The sequence below is a fragment of the Taudactylus pleione genome, unplaced genomic scaffold (genome assembly GCF_031769625.1).
Source record: "Taudactylus pleione unplaced genomic scaffold, aTauple2 ptg000446l, whole genome shotgun sequence".
Taxonomy (NCBI): Eukaryota; Metazoa; Chordata; class Amphibia; order Anura; family Myobatrachidae; genus Taudactylus; species Taudactylus pleione.
The window spans coordinates 1,746,492-1,767,472 of record NW_028284848.1 but is presented as its reverse complement, the minus strand read 5'-3'; the positions used below and the strand labels follow the sequence as shown (position 1 = coordinate 1,767,472).

Genomic DNA, 20,981 nt, shown 5'->3' with positions numbered 1-20,981 from the left:
GGCTTCCAAAAAAACAGTTTCCAGATGGATACGTCTAACTATCAGACAGGCTTATGTGGTGGCTTCCAGACAACCACCAGCTTCCATTACAGCGCATTCTACGCGCTCGGTAGGACCTTCATGGGCGGTTGCTCGTGGGGTTTCTTTAAAAACAGCTTTGTCGAGCAGCTACTTGGTCCGGCAAGCACACATTTCTAAGATTCTACCGTTTTGATACTGTTGCGGCCTCCGCTTCAGAGTTTGGCCGTGCAGTTTTGCAGGGTTCTCAGCGCTCTCCCACCCGAGATGTGAGCTCTGGGACGTCCCCATTGTACTGAGGCTCCAGTGTCCCCTAGTGGACGAAGGAGAAATTAGGATTTTGGTACTTACCGATAAATCCCTTTCTCTAGCTCTTGGCAGGCGGATGCTGAGTCTAAATGGGCGGTAGAAGACCTTCATTTCACAGGTGATATTTTATTTGGTCCAGGGTTGAACAAGTGGATTTTTCTAGCCACGGGGGTAAGACCACTTTTCTGCCTTCTTTGGCGGCTCCTCCATGTTGTTCATTTAAAGAACCCTCTTTCCGTTCCTTTTGAGCTCCAGAGAGATTTCAGGACCAACCATGAGGTTAATATTCAGCAGTTTGGGGAGGTCGCATGAGAGGACGTCAGGCTGCAAGTGCCCGCTGACTGGATCCTGAGCCAGCGGATAAGTCCGTGGCATGACAGGCTCCTATCCCGCCACAGAGATCCCAAGGTGGGTGTTCGCCCTCGGTGCTTCAAGGAGGTCTGGTGGCAGACTTGTTCCAACACTAGGATGCAGAATCTAGTATCTCATGGATACAGGATAAAGTTTGCCTTCACTCCTCTAGTTTGTTTTGTCTCAACAGGGTTTCCAGTCCATCTGTTGAAACAACTGATTTTGCAACATGTGATCGACAGGCTCCTGCTGGCAGAGATTTTGGACCCTGTTTTACAGCTCAAGGGAACCAGGGATTTTATTCCAATCTTTTTGTGGTTCCAAAGCCCGATCGGTCAGCCAGACTCATTTTAAATCTCCAGACTTTGAACCAGTATATTTCCTTTCACAGATTCTAGATGGAATCCCTTCATTCTGTGATTGCGGGGTTAAAAGCAGAGGAGCTCCCCAGAGTATTCACCAAAGTAATGGCGATGATGGTGGCTCATCTGCGTTCCGAGGGTGCGACTGTCGTCCCTTACCTGGACGACCTGCTAATAAAGGCTTCGTCATCAGATACTCATACAGCACGGGTGGATCGTCAACTTCCTGAAGTCACAGCTGGTACCGGCGCAGAGGCTTCAGTTCCTGGGGATGATTCTGGACACAACCCTGCTACAGGTTTTCCTGCCACTTGACAAGACGATAGCCATCCAGGAGTTGGTTCGCTTGGTGCTCAAGCCGAAGAGTATCTGTTCATCTTTGCAGTCGTCTCCTAAGAAAGATGGTGGCCTCCTTTTGAGGCCATCCAATTTGGCAGTTTGCATTACAGAACGTTCCAATTGGATCTTCTGTCTCTGGTGGTCGAGTTCCCATCTACAGATATATTGTCTGGTGCATCTATCTCCTCAGATCTGCATAGCCTTGATCTGGTGGCTCTGGACAGACCACCTGGTATTGGGTTGACGCTAAGGAATTTTGAATTGGACCCTGGTTACTATGGACGTCAGTCTTCGCAGATGGGGAGCTGTGGTCCTGAACAGCCACTTCCAGGGGAGTTGCTCGCGTCGGGAATTCCTCTTACCGATCAACGTTCTTGAACTACGGGCAGTATACAGGGCACTGATACAGGCAGCTCCTCTACTGCGGGGACTTCCGGTTCGGATACAATCCGACAACGCCACTGCGGTGGCATACATCAATCGGCAAGGTGAAACCCGCAGTCTCGTAACAATGAGAGAGGCCACCCGCATTCTTCTGTGGGCAGAAAGACACGTTATGGCCATTTCCGTGATCTTCATGGTCTGGTCTTCCAGGAATGGTCCCCCCATCCCAAGGTCGGTCTTCAACTAGTTCTAGTTCATCGTTGGGGAGACCACAAATAGACCTCATGGGCTCCTAGACAAATCGGCAGCTGTCCCTTTGCTGCTTCGGGACCAGGGATCCAGCAGCGATGGGAGTGGATGTCTTGTTGATCTCTTGGCCGTACAGCTTCGTGTACCTGTTCCTGCCATTTCCACTCATTCCTCGGGTTCTCAAGCGGAACAACCGCAAGTCATCCAAGGTCTTTCTAGTGGCTTGGTACGCCAATATCTTGCTTCTTCGCATTTGGAAGTCCTATATATCCTGGTGTGAAGGACATGGATCCTCCACTTTGTCTTTTCATTTGCCGTGTCTTCTCTTTCTTCAGAAGGGGCTTGTGCACTGTTTACAGACTCCTTTTCTCCTCCTGTCTCTTAAATTGGCTATCTTGGTCTGTGATCCTTTTATATTGTTATATTATCTACTGTAAAGTATGTTAAGAGGTTTATATTAAGTTAATGGGCCAATTGTAATAGGGTGAGCGTTCAGAACATAGGAGAGTTCAGCAGTAAACTCACATTGGTTGAGTTTTACCTCCAAAATGGGAAAATATCTGGATGAGAGTTTAAATCGTGAGGTTTTTTTTAGTCTAAAAACATGCGATTTTGCCTCTTCTCAGACCCTATTACATTGGCTGAGTTTACTGCTAAACTCACATTTTCTAAACTCTCACTCTATTACATTTAACCCATTGTACAGACTTTTGTCATTTTATTGCTCAGTAGGTAGTGATGTGTAACTCGTATCGGAGTATTGCAGGAAGATTGGGTTGTCAAACACGTTTCTTTATAAAAAGTAAGGTAATACTCCCAAAGTTAAAAAGAAGTAATTTGTAAGTAATCTGTTGTCTACGTCTTTGTGGAGTTATATTGTAAGTAGGAAAAGTTAGGTAAGCTTGCTTGATCTATCTATTTCAGCAATGTTTCAGCATAGTGACTGGAAAAAGAAAATAGCTGTCATCCTGTCTGGCTTGCTGCATGTTACTGTTCAATTACTCCATTTGACGTCAATGTGTAAAGCATTATTACATTGCTAACTTTTGGAACATATTTTATTCTGGTAAATTATTAGAAATTAGTAGCGGCGTAGCTAGGACTTTGTGGGCCCCATAGCAAAAATTTTGAAGGGGCCCCCAATTGCTTCTAGAGACTACTCGATCGGCAGCTCTCCACAACAGTGGGCTTGCCCAGGAGACATGCTTATTACCACCAATCATGTAATTTATTTTTACTTATGGTTTTCATGCAAGCACTGGACCTTCAATATTACTAGACTGTGACCGACAGGACCGCTCACATTCAGTTAATTCTGTCCGTCCATATGTTCTCTATACTTATTTGTTAAATCTCAAGTCCAGATCCTCCATCCAGTGTACCTCACTGGTGTGCAGGAAATGCTGTGAGGTGTGACATCGCCTGTCCCAGTATGCAGGAAACACTATTCTGCATCACTTGATGGGAGAGCCAGCCGTACACAGCGAAAGCTGGGAGGTGTGACGTGGCCATCTCTCCCAGCAGGCAGGGAACACTGCTCTGAAGTGCTTGGTGATGGGAGAGCCACCCATATGTGTGGAATGCTGGGAGGTTAGACACGACTTACCCTCCCAGCAGGCAGGGTATTGGCACTACAGTGGTAAGGTGGAAATTGTGTACATTGGAGGTTAGTCCACACGGCAGATGACTTAACCTGTACCTGCTATTATCCCTGTGTTTACCTGTTCCTACCTGGTTATCTGTATTGTCCAATTGCAGCCAGCATTTGTAGGGTTTGTTGTGGTGCGCCGGGTATTCACACTCGCTGTACTGCTTAGATGCAGTGGTAGTAGCTGAATATAAATATATTGTGCGGTGGTTGAACAGTGGATTATAGGGTACCGTGGGACCTACCGTTGCACTGCACACACGGGAATGTCTGATGTTGAAGACGAAGAGGGACTTGGAAGACTTTGCTGGAAGCCGTGCATGCGCAAAAAGCCCAGGTTGTTCTGGGTCCTACTGCTCCTCAGATGCGGTTGTAAACAGGCAGTGCAGAGTGGTTCTCTGATGCAGGGAACACTGTTTTGCACTGCATATGGTGAGTGCAGGGTTCAAGGGGGAGATGTGCCTGGGGGCACGACTTGGGCTCCTTAGTGGCTGCGTCTATGGTATCTACGCCATTGATGATAACGAAACGCATCAGAAATGTTGGTTAAATAACATGTATGTCATGATTAGAGTATTTAAACAGGAGATTATTTTATTTTTCCAATAATAAAGTAAAGTGTTGTGTTTTGCTTGCTTGAAAAAAGTTCTTAAGTGCTATCTAGGAGTAATTTGAGTGTATATTCTGTCTAAGTTATTTTTAGGTGTGTTTTCCCAGCACCATTCAATATTGCTCAGTTAAAATTAGATGTGTTTTTGAGTTTAAATATATTTTGATTATTGTATTGTTTAAAACATGTTTACACTGCAGATTTCTGTTCGCACCCTCCTGCGGTGAAAGCAGAAATCTGCGATAAGTAGGGCAATTCAGTTTTGTGGTAGTTAAATTGCTGGCGCTATATAAAAGTAAGATGTGATTTTAAATAAGTCTTGAGCAGCATGTAAATTGTGCTACCTATAAAGTGTATATGAATACTATGCTAAATCCATTTAATTTTTCTGTAATATTTATTTTTTCTAGATGTACTTGAAGGATACAATGGTACAATATTTGCTTATGGACAGACATCATCTGGAAAGACCCATACTATGGAGGTAATCTTTGTGTTAATCACGATAATATAGCTCTAATGGTGTATTGCTACCAGGCTAATACGAATGTTTATTTTTTGTTCAGGGGAAATTACATGATCCAGATGGAATGGGCATTATTCCCAGAATAGTGCAAGATATATTTAACTACATTTACTCCATGGATGAGAATCTGGAATTTCATATAAAGGTAAATCGGCAAATTTCATTTGTTTAGACCTTGTTGCATGAACAGTTTGTAATATTACTAACCACCTGTCTGTAAACACAGCTCTGTCTCCTACACACTAACATATGCTGCTACTCCAAGTTATCTGGGAGCAGGGTGCTCCCCAGTTACCACGTTGGCACATGTTCTTACATGAACCTGGGGAAGTGGGATGGTGTCTGATGTCAGGAACATTTCACTGCCCGTTGCTTGTTAATGGGGTATGACGCTGCAGGGGAGCGGGAGGAATTACAGGGGAGTTTAATTCTCCCACACCATATAATTCACTTAAAGGATGGGATTTGTGGTGGTGAAATTAATTACAGGGTAAGGGGGTTTTAGACAATTAAATTACTAAAGCAAAATAATGAATCGCTAGGGGAGAAATTAATTACAGAGGAAGTGGTCTTGCCAGCAGGAGATGATTGAGACCTGTGATTAATGAATCACCATTGAGTAGTAAGGGTGCTGGCAGTGGGAAATGAAGTTACAGGGGAGAGTGATGGAGAAACAATAAGCTATGGTGTATATTACGTCTAATACCCAAAGCTGACATTCATTTTGGCATGGTAAGATACCTAGATGTAGTAGAGCTTGTCTCGCTAAATCATCTTCCAATGGGGGTCGAGGCTCCAATGGGGGTTGAGGCCTTCTGATTTTTGAAAACTACTACCTAGCTACTCAACGTAGTCATGTCTTATGCTGGAACTGGAGTTATTCTAGTAAGAAAAGGGTGGACTTTGAAAATGTGCTAAGTATCACAATGCTGGTACCCTGCCCTGGCTTCCTCCAGCCTTGAGACAGGCTGCATCCACTTTGTTTCCATGCATTCAATTTACTATAGTAGTCTAACTTGTTCCAGACATCTAGATTTGAGTTATTATCCCCCCTCCCTCCTGCTGTGGAAATGTACACTTTTACCTTTGGGTTAGATTTCCACCAACATCTGTCCATGGACGTCGGTAGGAGTATTTAATTTTAACCATATCCTGGGCACTTTTTCACCCTGCTCCTTTGCGGGGATGTGTGACCAATATGCATTATCAGCACACTTTGTGTATTTTCAAATTTACAAGTTTGTTCAATCCCAAAGCCACTAACCCAAATTTAGGAACGCCACGCCTTACGAGCAGAAATGCATTTATAACCAAGGCGTTAAAGGTACAAGTTGAGTCTCCCATATCCAAATATTCCGAAATAAGGAAGTATTTTGGCATGCCTGAGATAATGAAACCTTTGATTTTTGATGGTTTAATGTACACAAACTTTGTCTAAGGCACAAATTATTAAAGATATTGTATAAAATAACCTTCAGGCTGTGTGTATAAGGTGTATATGAAACATAAATGACTTTCATTTCTGTACACAAACTTTGTTTGAGCCACAAAATTATTGAAAATATTGTATGAAGTTACCTGCAGGCTGTGTGTATAAGGTGTATAATAACACACAAATGCATTCTGTGTGTATATTTGGGTCCCATTCCTAAGATATTTCATTATGATATGCAAATATTCCAAAATACGGAATATTCCGTTATCCAAAATACCCCTGGTCCAAAGCATTTTGGATATGGGAGACTCAACCTGTACTATGTCTTATTGTGGTTTCTCCCTCCTCCAGTCCCTTGAACCTTTTAAATTTGCTTGGCAGAGAGATATTGAGGCTCCTGTGGAAAAGGAAAGATGGTCACTCATCTGCTCTAGACTTGCCAAGGAATCCATTAACCCTGCTAAGGATAACACAAGATTTATTCCAATTGGTATTTGGTTTCTGAATGGCTGCATTCTACCCACCCTGAAACCTGAGTATTATATGCAACTTTCCATCGCCTAACTTTAGAACTCCAACTTTCTAGGTCTCATTTTTAGTCTTGACTGTTTGCTTCTTTGTTCCCATTTTTGTCATGTTTATCAGTCAACAGTAATTTTGATTGGTAACTATAATGTCTATTCTCTCTGCTGTTTATAAATAAAAGATGAAAGAAATAAAAGTCTTACATCGGGCAATTAACAGAAGTTGTGTTTCTGAGATATATAAAATGTGCTCGTCTTGACACCAGGAAAGTTTGTTTTATAATACGATTTGGCCCAAGAAGTAAATCTACCAGACAAAACTGGGAAGCAGCCAAAAAATATTTCATGCCCTGCACTCTTAAAGAATCCTTAATTCCACAACCGGTAACATTTTGAGAAACTCATGATATGCTTGTGATGGTAATGATGACATGGGTAAAGTACTTAGGTTTGCAGTTTGCTTTTAGTTCTAATGTACTTACCTGTCACCAGGCTCTCTCCCCCATTCCCTGACATGCAGCAACCTGACGAGATCGTCAGGTTGGCCTGCATGTCAGCCCGATGAACAATGATTAGTGTTCCCTCTAGCTCCGGCGGGAGGCAGGGCGCCGGAGCTAGAGAGGGCATGCTCGTGCGCGCGCCGAAGGCGCACGCGACCGAGAAGGGGGCGTGGTCATCGGAAAAGGGGGCGTGTCTATAAGACGCGTCCCCTTTTCGTCACTCTTGGGGGCGTGCCCGGCACTTACGGACATGCCGGGCAGCCCCCAAGCCCTGCAGACAGGGAGAAAAGATGCCGGGCGCATGCGCCCGGCGTCTATTCTCCGGCGGTGGCCGAGTCACCGCATGTTTCTCCACCCGCGGGACACTGCGTCCCGCGGGTGAGAATGGCTCCCGCAGGCTGTGAGGGCAGGGCGCTTTTTGCCCTCCAGAAGGAGGGCAGGGCGCCGCGCCCCGCTAAAACAGCCTAGCGGGAACGCTAATGATGACGAACGACCCGCGGGAACGCGCGTCGTCATCGTTCATCTTTTTGGTGTTTAAAAATGGACGATAAAGTGGACGATTTAACGATATCGTTATTGTTCAGTCGTCCACTTTATCGCCCAGTGTGTACGCACCATTATTCATTTAGTGTTGACATACTGCGTTTGTTCCCGAATACACTGTGGAGTAATAAAACTAGACTTGGTTTAACACACAGGTAAGAGGTCATACTCACAAGCTGTACAAACTATTGGCACATATCTAATCACAGATACATAGGTCACTGCGAAAGGGTTGTATGTGCCTTGTCAACCAATCATTTACTTTCATTTTGTACTTTTAAATAGTTTTTCTGTTGGTATGGCTTACAGTAAATATCTATCTGTTTTACAATTACCTGTGCACCAGTTTAAATGTGTTCCCCTGCATACCACACTGAAAAGTGGAGTTAGTGTTGTATTTTTGCATACTGCTTGACATTACATTAAATGGGAAAAAACACTAATGGGCTTAACATACATTTACCTTCAGTTAGAGCACTCAATATCATTCTTAGTACATGTGTAAACTTGTTCATATTTTTACAGAACTTGGTGTGAATTTACATTTGTGCAGTTGAGTCTGTCCGGCACTTACTAATATGGTGCCACAATAAAAATGATAATAAGTTCTTCTTTTGTTTAGGTGTCATATTTTGAAATCTATTTGGACAAGATAAGGGATCTTCTTGATGGTGAGTGATTATTTATTGGTTCCCTGGACAGACTACTTGAGATGTGTTGATCTCAATTGATTCATTTAACTAACCAACCATTCGTTTAGTCAGTTTACCTGTGATGACATATGACTGTGTACAGTTATCCTCATTGGACCTCCTGGATACTTAAAGAAATGTTCTGTTGTTGGTAGGTCTTGAATTTGGGGAGGGAAAGGTACTTCTATTCTCCAAAATAAAGTTACTCCCAGAGCTTTCCTGTCCTCCTTATTGATAGATAATTATTGGATATATGGCCTACTGGTAAATGTATGTGACATAACCGGGACCAGCACAAGATATTATTGGTGGCAAAGGTCTAAAAATGATGGACTACCAAATAAGTGTAAGATACAAACCACCTGAGGTGTAAACTAAAGACTAATGTGTGTATGTATAGAGAGATGGATAAGAGAGCACCAGAGAAGATATATGTAGAAATAGGGTTGGGTACGGGATGCAGGCGCTTGGGATCCCCGCGGTCAAAATCCTGATACCGGCATCACGACAGGGTTAGGATACAGACACCTGTTAGGTATCCTAACCCTGCTCATACCCTAACCCTCCCACCATAGGTCCTAAACCTAAGCTCTCTGCACCCTAATTCTCCTCCTAGTGTCTATCCCTAACTCCGCTACTTACCTTTTGGGAGGCCGGCGCCAGGATTCTGACAGTTGTTCGGATGCCGCTGCCGGTATTCTAAGCGCTTGCATCCCCTTTGTTGGGATTTTGAGCTTATCCCATAGAAATCATAGGACTGTTGGCGTTACCCAAAATAATGCCCTTCGTTTCTATTCTCAATAATATGTCAATATAAATGAATACATATGAGTTTACTAACTTTTATAAACTTATTCCATATTTCAAGGCACTATAGCAAGAAGGTAGTATTCACGAAACAGTGTCCAGATCTGTGCACTTCCCCAATATAATGGTGGGTGGCTGCTTGTCTTCCAGTGAAGCGATATTGCAAATTGGTGGTTAATCTAGAGATGGTAAAGGCGAAGACATGCGCCTCATAGCGCAATAAGGTTACGTACAATTAATAGTATGTATTGGCAGTAATAGGTAGCATACCAAACTTGGGTAAATATACGCTTATCTGTGAGCTTGGTGGATCGGATCCTACTCCAGGGATGATTCAGGTATCAGATTGCTGCATTCCCGAGTCCGTCATAGATGATTTTATGTAGTCCAAACAATTGTATAAAGTAGGAAAAATAGAGAAATTTGCACAATAGTGTTATACTTAAAAAGGTCACGGGATAAGTGGAGTGAGGTAGATGGATAACTATATATATATATATATATATATATATATATATATATATGACAAAAATGCAAAGTGCTCCAGTGCTTAGTGCCAAATTTCTGCACAACAGAATGAAGTTCCTTCAGACTTATCAGCTTAGCTGGATGTAAGGTGCATCTCTCCTAGTTTCTTATTACTTCATAGGCATGTACAATGCAGATAACAAAATACATGCCCATAGTGTGATACAGTATAATGTAAACAATATCATTTATTTCACACAAGCGCAAATATGGTTTGGAGGTTATTCACCTCCCCTCCCAAGGAATTATTTGTGATTTAAAAAAAACAATGCAATGAGACGATATACCTTTTGCCAAAGGCCATAAAGGTAGAAAGTAATCAAGCTACTAAGAGGGAGCCGATTCTTGTAGTGGAAAACTAAAAACAATGTACTAGAGAGTTGAGAACATTGATGACAATGGCCAAAAATGCTGCTGGTTAGTGTTTTTTAATGTACAGGGTATTGATAAATCATAAAAATGTGTTTAGTCATATGCCTATTTTTTTTTTTCATAACGTTAAAGGTCTACATATTGGGAGATGTTGCTATTTCTATACATCAAATAATTATACTACTCCCGTCTTTAAAATACTATTTTCTTTTAGCTGCTCTGAAACTGTCACATGCACTTCCCCTCGTGTGCTGAGAGCTGCCACTATAACTGCCATGCACATGCCCTAGTGCGCAGGTTCTCAAACTCCGTCCCCAGGACCCCAAACAGGGCATGTTTTCCAGGTCTCCTCACAGAATCACAAGTGAAATAATTAGCTCCAGCTGTGAATCTTTTAAAATGTGTCGCTGAGCAATTTCTGCACCTGCTGGGTGCCCTGGAGAAAGTGAACTGAGGACCGAGTTTGAGAACCACTGCCCTAGTGCAATACTTACTTGCTGACGTTCCAGCTGATGTACTTGGACAAGTGTTCATTTCTTATTCTCATTTTTTCCAGTCTCGAAAATAAACCTTTCTGTTCATGAAGATAAAAACAGAGTACCATATGTAAAGGTGGGTGTCACCGTAGATGTGTTCTAATTCCACTGGCTTTGTTTTGTCAACATATTGTAATACTTTCCTATTTCTCTCTAAAAGGGTTGCACTGAACGTTTTGTATGTAGTCCTGAAGAAGTAATGGACACTATAGATGAAGGAAAATCTAACAGACATGTAGCTGTGACAAGTAAGTTATACATAAGCATAATATTTGAATTATAATAAAGATCCTGTTGTGGAGCACTATATGGGCACTGTAAGTAGAGCGTATAGAACTTTAAGAAACCTAGTAGTAGCTGTAACTGAGGCTGTATGGAGAAAAAAATAGTACATGTCCATAGCCTGACTGGTGTTAACAGGAAATGCTGTTGTGTATTGTCTTGCAGTCTTTTCCATGGGTCAGTAATGCTTGTATGTGGCTGCATTCTAGCTACGGTATTAAGGTCCATGATGCAATAGACAATAGATGAATTATCAACTTAAAGCAACCGTTGGGATTGTGTAATTTTATTATAAGGCAAAATCCCATTAAAACACTGAAGTGTATAAAAGTGACTGTAGCCTTTAGCTTTCTCACAATGCACTTTGCCACTACATAAAACCTTGGCAACCAGCCACAGTAGCTTTAACTGTGATGCTTTTTTATTTTATTTATATGTAGTCTTCTCTTAATGATGGTTGCATGCCTCTTAGTGCACCACCCATCATTGGTCTTTTCAATTGAAGGTTAATTCTGTTCTGGCCCCCTTAGATCTCGTGCATTGTGGTAAAGTGAATGCAGGGTTCTGAATATGGAAGTGTGAAGCACCTCCACATTCCGTGGTGTGTAAACAGTCACTTGGAGTTTGCTGTGTCTTGGGAACACGGGCAGCAAAGTTTAAGGTTGTGCCACTAAACTTTTAGAACGAGTGTTACCTTGATATAAAACACCTTAAAGGCAAAGCTTATGTTACTTCCTGAAGGGCCCAGATCACATAATGTGTACAAGGAAGAGCTGTGTGATTCTCCCCTCACTGTATGGGGACTGCCAAAAGCTCAAAACAAACCTTTACCCAATGGCTTTCTTGACATAAAAAAAAATGCCTATAAAAATGCACCTTCTTACCCCTCTCCTTACCAGAACTACTCTAATAGGGGTATTCAATATGAAATGTAAACTTCGCCGTCTATGCGTGTCGAATTTTTTGCCGCACATCAGAGCTTTTGCTGGCTAAAAAGTATCGCGCGTGCGCCCCCGGTTATACCCGTATTCAATATGAAATCGTCGAAAATGGCACCCGGCGAAAGTGAAATCAGCGGAAACTTCGCTGATTTTTGGGGATATCACCCTAACACCCCCAAAAAGATGTTCTGACATGAGGGATCACTCTGGTACCCCCGATTAGCCCTGCTGAAGGTTTTTGGGGTCTTTAAACGGGCTCGATAGCTGCTATTTTGGGTATTTGGGAAGGTGGCGAAGAATAGTGTTTAGAAGTTTTTTTTGCAGAAAATAAGTAGTCCCATCAAATTTTGGGCACTTGAAAATGGGGTGAGCATATTTAAAAGTTGCTAAAGTGAGGTTTAAAAAAAAAAAAAACGTGAAAAATCCACCTGCCGCAAACGCCTGCAATGAAAAAAACACCTGGGGCATACTTGGGGACCCCCCTAGATTGTAGTTCGCTAGTTTTTAACTTTGTACCCCCCTTTTTTTTTTTTTTTGCCCCCAAAATTAAAGTGCTTTTTTTGGGGTCTTCTGAGGTATTTTTTTAAACATTTTTTGACAGTTTACCTTTGGGGGACTGTCTGAAGGTTGCAGGGTGGTTTCCGAAATGTTGCACCCCAAAACCCCAATTCTGCACTTTTTTTTTTTCGCCACCCATTCCTTGGTGATACTTTTTCGCAGGGTTGAATGCAATATACTTTTGGCACCGGCGAAAACTTTTCAAATTTGAATACGGTGTAAAAGTAAAAGTGGCGAAAATCACGTCATCCGAGCGAAAACTTCGCAGAAACTGAGTTTTCGCTCCATATTGAATACCCCTATAAATCATGAATTTTGTGTGAAACATAATCATTCCAAGTGAACCACAACCTCATAAGTCTTCCCAAATGTGACCCCCCTATCCTCCAAACTTAGAACTTCTATATGCGGTACATTGTAAATGGGGAACTTATGCACGTCTGTGAGTATTGAACAATTAAATACTTCAAAACAAACTTGTCCATCTTTATTCCTGGACTCTCTAACTTGCGGTGTCTGGCGCAGTTAATGACTCTGCCAATTCACATTCTTCAGACATTTCTCATTGCTTAGAAACACATCTCCTTCCTAAATTGGCAAGCTGTTACTGAGGGGTTAAAGCATGACTGAAATAATTCTCATTTAAGTGTAAATGGCTGTTTAAGTTGTTGTTTTACGCAGCCATGTTAAAGAATAAGGCCATACAAAATTGAAAATGTAAAGGTAAACGTTGGAATAGGGCATAATTTACGTTCCACCGGATTGGCATTTAAGTCGCACACCATTTTAGTTATTGGTTTTGCCTGTCTTTCTTTTTTCTGGCATTTCATATCTTGAAGCCATAAATGACAGCCCATCGCTTTTTTATTTCTAGTTATTGGCCGGTCACTAGAGTATACAGTACTCTGGCTTTCTTACACCTTTCCGTTTTGTAGCATAAAGTTGTGCAGACAAGTCTATTTATTACAGCAGGAAGGCATTTTATGTCAGAAACTTTTCATTGGTTTCCATTAACTTACAAATTTGAAAGAATATAAAAAACATCAAGTTAGCCAAAAATATTGTATAGGCCTGTATAATAAATCAATTAAAAGTTCCCCATTTGTGTTTTAATGAAGAAATTCACAAAGAAAAGAGACAATGAGGGAAATGTTTTCTGTTATGAAGCACAAAGCACCAGTGTGAAATATATCTTGCAGATATGAATGAACACAGCTCTAGAAGTCACAGCATCTTTCTAATTAATGTCAAGCAAGAAAATACTCAAACAGAGCAGAAGCTAAGTGGTAAACTATACCTGGTTGACTTGGCAGGTAGTGAAAAGGTAAGACCTTATAATAATTCATATTCCACTAGTAAATGACACCTCAGCGTACCCCACCCTGTCCCTTCCCCCTCGCCTCCCGTTATATTCAGCTCCGCAAGTCACAACACCACAGCTGCAGCGAGTACGTTTTACATCACACATAATGGCAGACTCAATTACCTGCAGTGCGGATAAAGCTCCGGGTTTAACGCACACAGTTATTCAATTAGTAGTCAATTTTCCTGCATGGTAAACTTGCTGGTAATGTGCATTAACTCATTTATTCCACGCTAAGTGCTGGAATCTATTAGTTTCCTCGCGTGTTAAGCCCCAGAGGGTGCATTTAACGCAGGTTTTCCCTTGCAGCTCCTGTTTGGATGTGGCGCTAATTGAATAGTGCGGGATAAACAACGCGGCCCCATAATGTCCACGCAGTGGGAGCCAGGGCACCATTAGTGTGACGCGCACGCAAATGTGATCACCTCATTTTATAAGGCTCCTAATTTTACATGTATGGATTTAAGTTGTGTTCCTGCTATTGAAGTGCTTTCAGATGGATGACTTCTCAAATCTATGGAAACATTTGCTTTTGCTGGGGTAAAAATGTTCCTGATAAACAATGTATTTAGACATAAGCAGCCATCACATTGTGTTAATTTAAGTACATATGTTGCTTGCACGGAGTGGATATGGTTATTTTGGGATTGTAGTAACCTTGCTGAGGTAGTATAGGCAGTACAGTGGTACTCTGTGCCATGTCACTAGTTCATGGTGGAGGGGCAGGATTCATACACATGCATCTTGGTTGAGCCTACAAATTGGAATAGGTTATGTATAAAGGTAAGCTGCTGTATCACGGATAGGAGCCTTGTTACTGGTTTTCTGAATGGAGCAGTTTGACCTGAACACGTTTTGCAGAAAGCACTTTCATGTGATTAATCCAAAAGTTATGGAGGATTCTTTGATGTGTATGTACAAATAAGCTAGTTCCATAGCTGCTTTCTTTTTATATCTATTTTGTTTTGTTTTTTTCCCCAAATGATTTTAGGTTAGCAAAACTGGAGCTGAAGGTGCACTGCTGGATGAAGCGAAAAACATTAACAAGTCTTTGTCATCTCTTGGCAATGTCATCTCTGCACTGGCAGAAGGCAATGTAAGTTATCACTAGTGTATTATAGCATAAAGTTTTAGTTCCCCTATGTACATTGCTAATAAAAATTCCCCATCGCCGCTAACATACTGTCCATGTCGTTATGTGAAATGTAATGTAAGTTATCACCAGTGTAGTATAGCATAAAGTTTTAGTTCCCCTATGTACATTGCTAATAAAAATTCCCCATCGCCGCTAACATACTGTCCATGCTGTTATGTGAAATGTAATGTAAGTTATGAAAGCAGGTCTTTGCTTTCGCCATAGGACCCAAGTTACATCTAATAAATGCTCCCTGTTTTATGTCTATTTTCCCCCATTCTGTTACAATGAAATGTGTACTTGCTGCATGCAATAAACTCTGTGCTGATACCGTATGTCTTTACACAGGTCTATATTCCATATCGTGATAGTAAAATGACAAGAATCCTCCAAGACTCACTAGGAGGAAATTGCAGAACCACGATCGTTATTTGCTGTTCACCATCATCTTATAATGAGGCTGAAACAAAGTCTACTCTTATGTTTGGACAAAGGTTTGTAATCAAAGTCTCAAGAGGAGATATTACAAGTAAATTAATAACTCCTATTCACTGTGTTGTGCAAATGCATAACAATTAGCCAAGTCAACTGGATTAGTTCAGGTGTCTGGCTGAATCCTGAAAGCATGACTATGCTCTAGGTCATGCAGCCCTCCAGCTGTTGTGGAACTACACGTCCCAGCATGCCCTGCTATAGTTTTGCTAGTAGGGAATGCTAAAACTGTGTGGCAGGGCATGCTGGGATGTGCAGTTTCACAACAGCTTGGAGAGCCTCATGTTGAATACCCTTACTTTAGGTGTTCAGGTGTGTTTAGCTTTCTAACTTAAGTCTCAACATGAATATGAGTACGAGTAGTGACGCACACCGTTCTAATATGTTGGACAATCTTTTTAGTTCAAATAGAATTTTAGTTAGTTGTTTAATACCATTCTTCTACTTTTGTCAGAGCGAAGACCATTAAGAATACAGTGTGTGTCAATGTGGAGCTGACTGCTGAGCAGTGGAAGAAGAAATACGAAAGGGAAAAAGAGAAAACAAAGACTTTGCGGAGTACGGTGCAATGGCTTGAAAATGAGCTTGCTCGCTGGCGCAAAGGTGAGCGCATACTAACAGGCCTGATTATGGTGGGCAATACATGCTTACTTCAGATTTTGGTATATTTCCCTCATTGTCTCAGGAGCTTTAATATTCTTACCCATTCACGATTTTTTTTCCCCATAAGGGTATTGGGATAAAATAACTTAATGCAGTAGGAGTTAGTCTATATCCGTTTGTAGTTCCTTATATTAACACACACAATTCCCTTACTAATTATTTTTATTATCTTGGCAATGTTTGGTATCTCTTTGGTTACTTGGGGAACCATTCGATATTGGTTGTCAGATCTCATATTGGTGACGTTTTGATGGAGAATGGTACTGTACATGTTATCTGTGTGCTCACTTCTGCAGGGGAAACTGTGCCTGTTGAGGAGCAGTTTGATAAGGAAAAAGCCAACCTGGATGCATTTGTAGTTGATAATGTTGTCGCCAATGACAAGCCGACTGTCACTCTTGCTGCTAACTTCACGGATGCCGAGAGAAAGAAATGTGAAGATGAGGTTACTAAACTGTACAAACAACTGGACGACAAGGTAAGGTTGATTATCATGGTGTCATGTGATTAATGTGTGTTTGGGGCAGTCAGTATATCAGCCATAGAAAATGAGTGAGCTGTAGTTTCCTTCTAGATCAGGAATGGGGAACCTCAGGCCCGGGGGCCGTATAAGGCCCTCTGAGCTTTTTTCTGCTAGCCTCATCTGGTTAGCAGGGTGCTTAGAAGGGCACCCTGCAGCCAGAATCTATGCAGCAGTGCCACCTGGAGCGTCCTTAAAACGCTTCAGACGGTTACACCGCTGCCCTTACAGCTCCCCGGAGCATCCGCGGGATGCTCCAGGCATTGCTGTAGTCACCGGCAATTGTGGCCCTACCCCACATGACATCACACGGAGGGCGTGGCCTGCACTGGGCCCGTGAATCATGTTCTATATATATCAAAATGTCCCTCCGGCAGAGAAAAGGTTCCCCATCCCTGCTCTAGATAATGCTTCGCTTATGGATGGCAGGCTGTAGTCTTATGGTAATAGAAAAATTATCGTAAGATTTGGTGTGTGTTTTTTTTTTTGTTCCCTAACTATACATAGAACTAAAGGGAAGTGCAGTTGGGGATATGGCTGGAGAACAAGGAAGGGGGGGGATGGTCTGAGATACTGGAGAGGAAGATGATGGGATAGTGAGGGCTGAAGCTACAGGGAAGCAATGGTAGGGGGTGAATGTTGTATAGTGTGACTAATAACACAGCAATGAAACCCCCCATTTTAAATGGAATTATTTTTTTTTTAATTCACTATACGATAAAACCCTTTAACTTCTGCTACTTTGTATCTGATTTAGAGGTTATGCTATTAAACTAGGGATGAAAGTAGACCTTCAATGGAAATACAGAAGAAATGTTTAAATGCAGATACTAATTTGAGCCATATTGTCTTTAATTGGCACCTTTTGTCAATTTCTCACTAAGGGGTACTAAAGCTTCTAAACATTAACTGGTGGTGTTACCCATAGCAACCAATCAAATGATCTCTCATTTTCTAGGATGCAATATAGAAATGATAGCTAGAATTATGATTGGTTGCTATGGGCAACATCACCACTCGTCATTTTTAGAAGCTTTAATAAATCTACCCCTTACTCTTATTTTTATAGGACACACACTATGAATATACTCTTGTTTCTCACCTTTTCAATTTTAGCTGTATGATGTGAGAAGGAGCCAAGTGGTTAATCGCTTATACTGTGTTAGATTGCTGCCTCCATAAATTAGTGATGGGCACACATCAATATTGTAAGAAATGAAAAAGGCTTTAAGCTTGTCAGCATTACTGGGATGCCTATACGTCTGTAATTTAGTTTAGAACCCTTTTAAACTCAAGCATACTCTACCAATGTTTTAGGCACATTAGTGCACCTTTGGCTTAAACAGTAGGCCATTTTTTTTTCTTTATTATTTATAAAGAGGGATCCTAATCAGTGGCATAATTGTATAATGAGTTCTACATCCCTTTTTATTTTTTGCCAGGATGAAGAAATCAATCAACAGAGTCAGTTAGTAGAAAAATTGAAACAGCAGATGTTGGATCAAGAAGAGGTACGTGCATAGGTGTATGGAGATGTGACTCGCCAGGGGCCTATCCACTAGGCTACCTGAAAGACTGAATGTCTAGCGTTCAGACCTTCAGGTCGCTGAGGTGCGGTGCCCGCACTGAACGTCATTCACTGCAGAAGCCCGACCTCCCATCTCTGAACATGACGAACCTGACGAGCGTCGTCAGGTTGACTGACATGTTCAGTAGAAAGTCGGGGTCAGCAAGGACCCAGTGTGCACGTGCATCGCTGATCCTTGCCAGCTGTCCATTACACGACTTTGTGAACCATGCGACCAAAAGCTCCTGGCTTTGGTCGGATTGTTCACAAAGTCGTGTAATGGATAGGCCCCTTAACTTTCATTATTAGAAAGTCTGCTTATTCGGTATTACTCATTTAAGAATGTTTAATATGGAGCTTGCAACATTAAAGCTTAGCTTTCATGACTGCTAATAACATGTGAGTAATTAATGTTCAAGCTGACAGATGTGTTAGGTCTGTCAGTGTAACAAAGCTGGAAAACTTTACCTGTGAAAAGTGCACTAATTGTTAAAGGATTTTAAAAGCCCTGTCAGATGTGTTCACTTTTACTCTACAATATCTGTTTAAACTGTATAATTTATATATAACCACAAACGTATACATATGTTTGTTAATATAGAGCATGTCAGCCCAGTCCCTGGCGTCTATGGTGGGCCAGCTGTAGTCTGATTGGCTCCTGCCACCAAGTCATCGGACAAAACTGAAGGAACACATTTGCGCATCTTGGTACAAACTCAATGGTTGCGAATAGACCCTAAAACCGCTGTTTTTAATGCATTTTTCAAAACTTTCAGCTATTGGCTTCCACAAGACGGGACCAAGATAACATGCAAGCAGAGTTAAACCGCCTGCAGGCTGAAAATGATGCCTCTAAAGAGGAGGTGAAAGAAGTGCTGCAAGCTCTGGAGGAACTGGCTGTTAATTACGATCAGAAGTCACAAGAAGTAGAAGACAAAGCTAAAGAGTATGAGATTCTGAGTGAAGAGCTCAGCCAGAAATCGGTGAGCGATGGCATCTGCATAAACCCTTCATAAACCTTATTTCTCCTATACAATGGGAGATTCATTGTGAACTACGTACTGTTCAGATGATCCCTATTCAACCAGCCTCGAGAAGATGACCACTGGTTGGTACTAATGGGGCAAGGACAGTAATATAAGCACTATTTGATGCCAGTGCTGCCTGACATCCAGACGTTGGTGCTGTGTTCTCAGCAGCCGCATGTGCTGTATACAGCAGTGACTAAATATAATGACCGTCATGTTACTGAAAATGACAACAATTTCTAATGTTTAATATGTAATTAAGCTTTTACTTTAAACACATTTATTGTTACATTTTATGATTCTTATCCACTTACTTTTAAAGTGGTTTAAGGATGTTTTATGTGCTTGGCAATCTATACACAGAGCAAGCTTTGTTTATTTCACAGTGTTTGTTTTTTAGGCCTATTTATCCAGCATAGACTCTGAGCTCCAGAAACTGAAAGAAATGAATAACCACCAAAAGAAGAGAACCACAGAGATGATGACCTCATTATTGAAAGATCTCACAGAGATCGGGATTGCAGTAGGAAATAACGATTCAAAGGTGATGCTTGCTTTTACATCAGTCTGTTTATTTGTAAAAAAAAAAAAAAAAAAAAAAATTAATTTAGCGTTATTACTAATGCAAGCCTGACTACTTTCCATCTACAGTCTCCTGTCTGCAAGAACTGTAATGACAGTCACTCTGCTAATGTGCTCGTACTGGAATTGTTCCTTAGATCTGCTATTACAGGCAGTCTTGCAGCATTGTGGCTCATGTATTAATAAAGAGCTCGGAAATGTTTCAGCGTTGGAGTGCTTTTTATATATATATATCAGCAAGTGACTTGTAAAATTACAAGCCCTTCTTTCTTCTTAACAAGTCATTGACTTTCAATGTTAAAGGCTTTCCTTAAAGACCACTTGTTCTTAAATGAGAGTATGCAATAAAGTGTAAACCTGTGTTTTTGTTTTTTTTTGTTTGTATATTTACAAACACACTTGGCCATGATCAGATGCATTACTTTTATGTATGCATATAGGCTTATTGGGACTTGATCTTTACCAGTTGCATCTCTTTATCAACTTGTTTGGCCTGTAAAATCTCCAGGCCTCTAACATTTGCAACAGTGTGTAAATGGTAGAGGCCTGGTAGAAATAAGAATTTCCTGTATATCTGTACATTAATATCCCCCTTTGCACTGCACTGTGGAATATGTCTTGCACTAGTAATTTATTGCTGTTGTGATTCCTTTCTGCTTTGAGTCAGAGTTGTGCTAGTGGCAAGCTGCCATAGACGTATAATGCAGCAAGATTTTTTGTTTTAGTGATATAAGATAGGCTTATATTCTTCTTTCTGAGTGTATATTTATATGTGGAAATACAGCAGTACATTTATATGTTCTCTAAAGGCCAACTGAGTCGAATATATATTTTTATTTACAACGTTATTTATATAGTGCATATTACCAACTGCTTTACATCTGATCATTCCCATTACCCTGCTATACACAAGCAGGAGGAGAACACACAAATTCTTAACAGGCCCTGGTTGTACTCAAACCCATGACACCAGCATTATAAGACCATGCTAACCAGTATACTGCCTTACTGCGTCATAAATCTTTTTATCCAGGCAGAAATAGAATACTGCAAATAATGACGAATTAAAGGAACAGTGGTGGTTATTGTATTGGTTTGTACGGATTTGGGTGAGGAG

General features: G+C 41.3%; 1 protein-coding gene across 1 annotated transcript in view; it reads left to right on the top strand.

Annotated features, from left to right (window-relative positions):
* The window catches only part of KIF5B (kinesin family member 5B), a 66,186-nt gene that overhangs the window by 28,934 nt on the left and 16,271 nt on the right, over positions 1–20,981 (top strand). Inside the window, exons 3-15 of the mRNA XM_088447963.1 lie at positions 4,681–4,754; positions 4,837–4,941; positions 8,421–8,469; positions 10,754–10,809; positions 10,894–10,981; positions 13,714–13,838; positions 14,869–14,973; positions 15,361–15,506; positions 15,959–16,107; positions 16,464–16,645; positions 18,130–18,198; positions 19,031–19,237; positions 19,683–19,826. Of these exons, the coding sequence (XP_088304089.1) occupies positions 4,681–4,754; positions 4,837–4,941; positions 8,421–8,469; positions 10,754–10,809; positions 10,894–10,981; positions 13,714–13,838; positions 14,869–14,973; positions 15,361–15,506; positions 15,959–16,107; positions 16,464–16,645; positions 18,130–18,198; positions 19,031–19,237; positions 19,683–19,826 (1,499 nt within the window). The remainder of the gene's footprint in view (positions 1–4,680; positions 4,755–4,836; positions 4,942–8,420; positions 8,470–10,753; positions 10,810–10,893; positions 10,982–13,713; positions 13,839–14,868; positions 14,974–15,360; positions 15,507–15,958; positions 16,108–16,463; positions 16,646–18,129; positions 18,199–19,030; positions 19,238–19,682; positions 19,827–20,981) is intronic.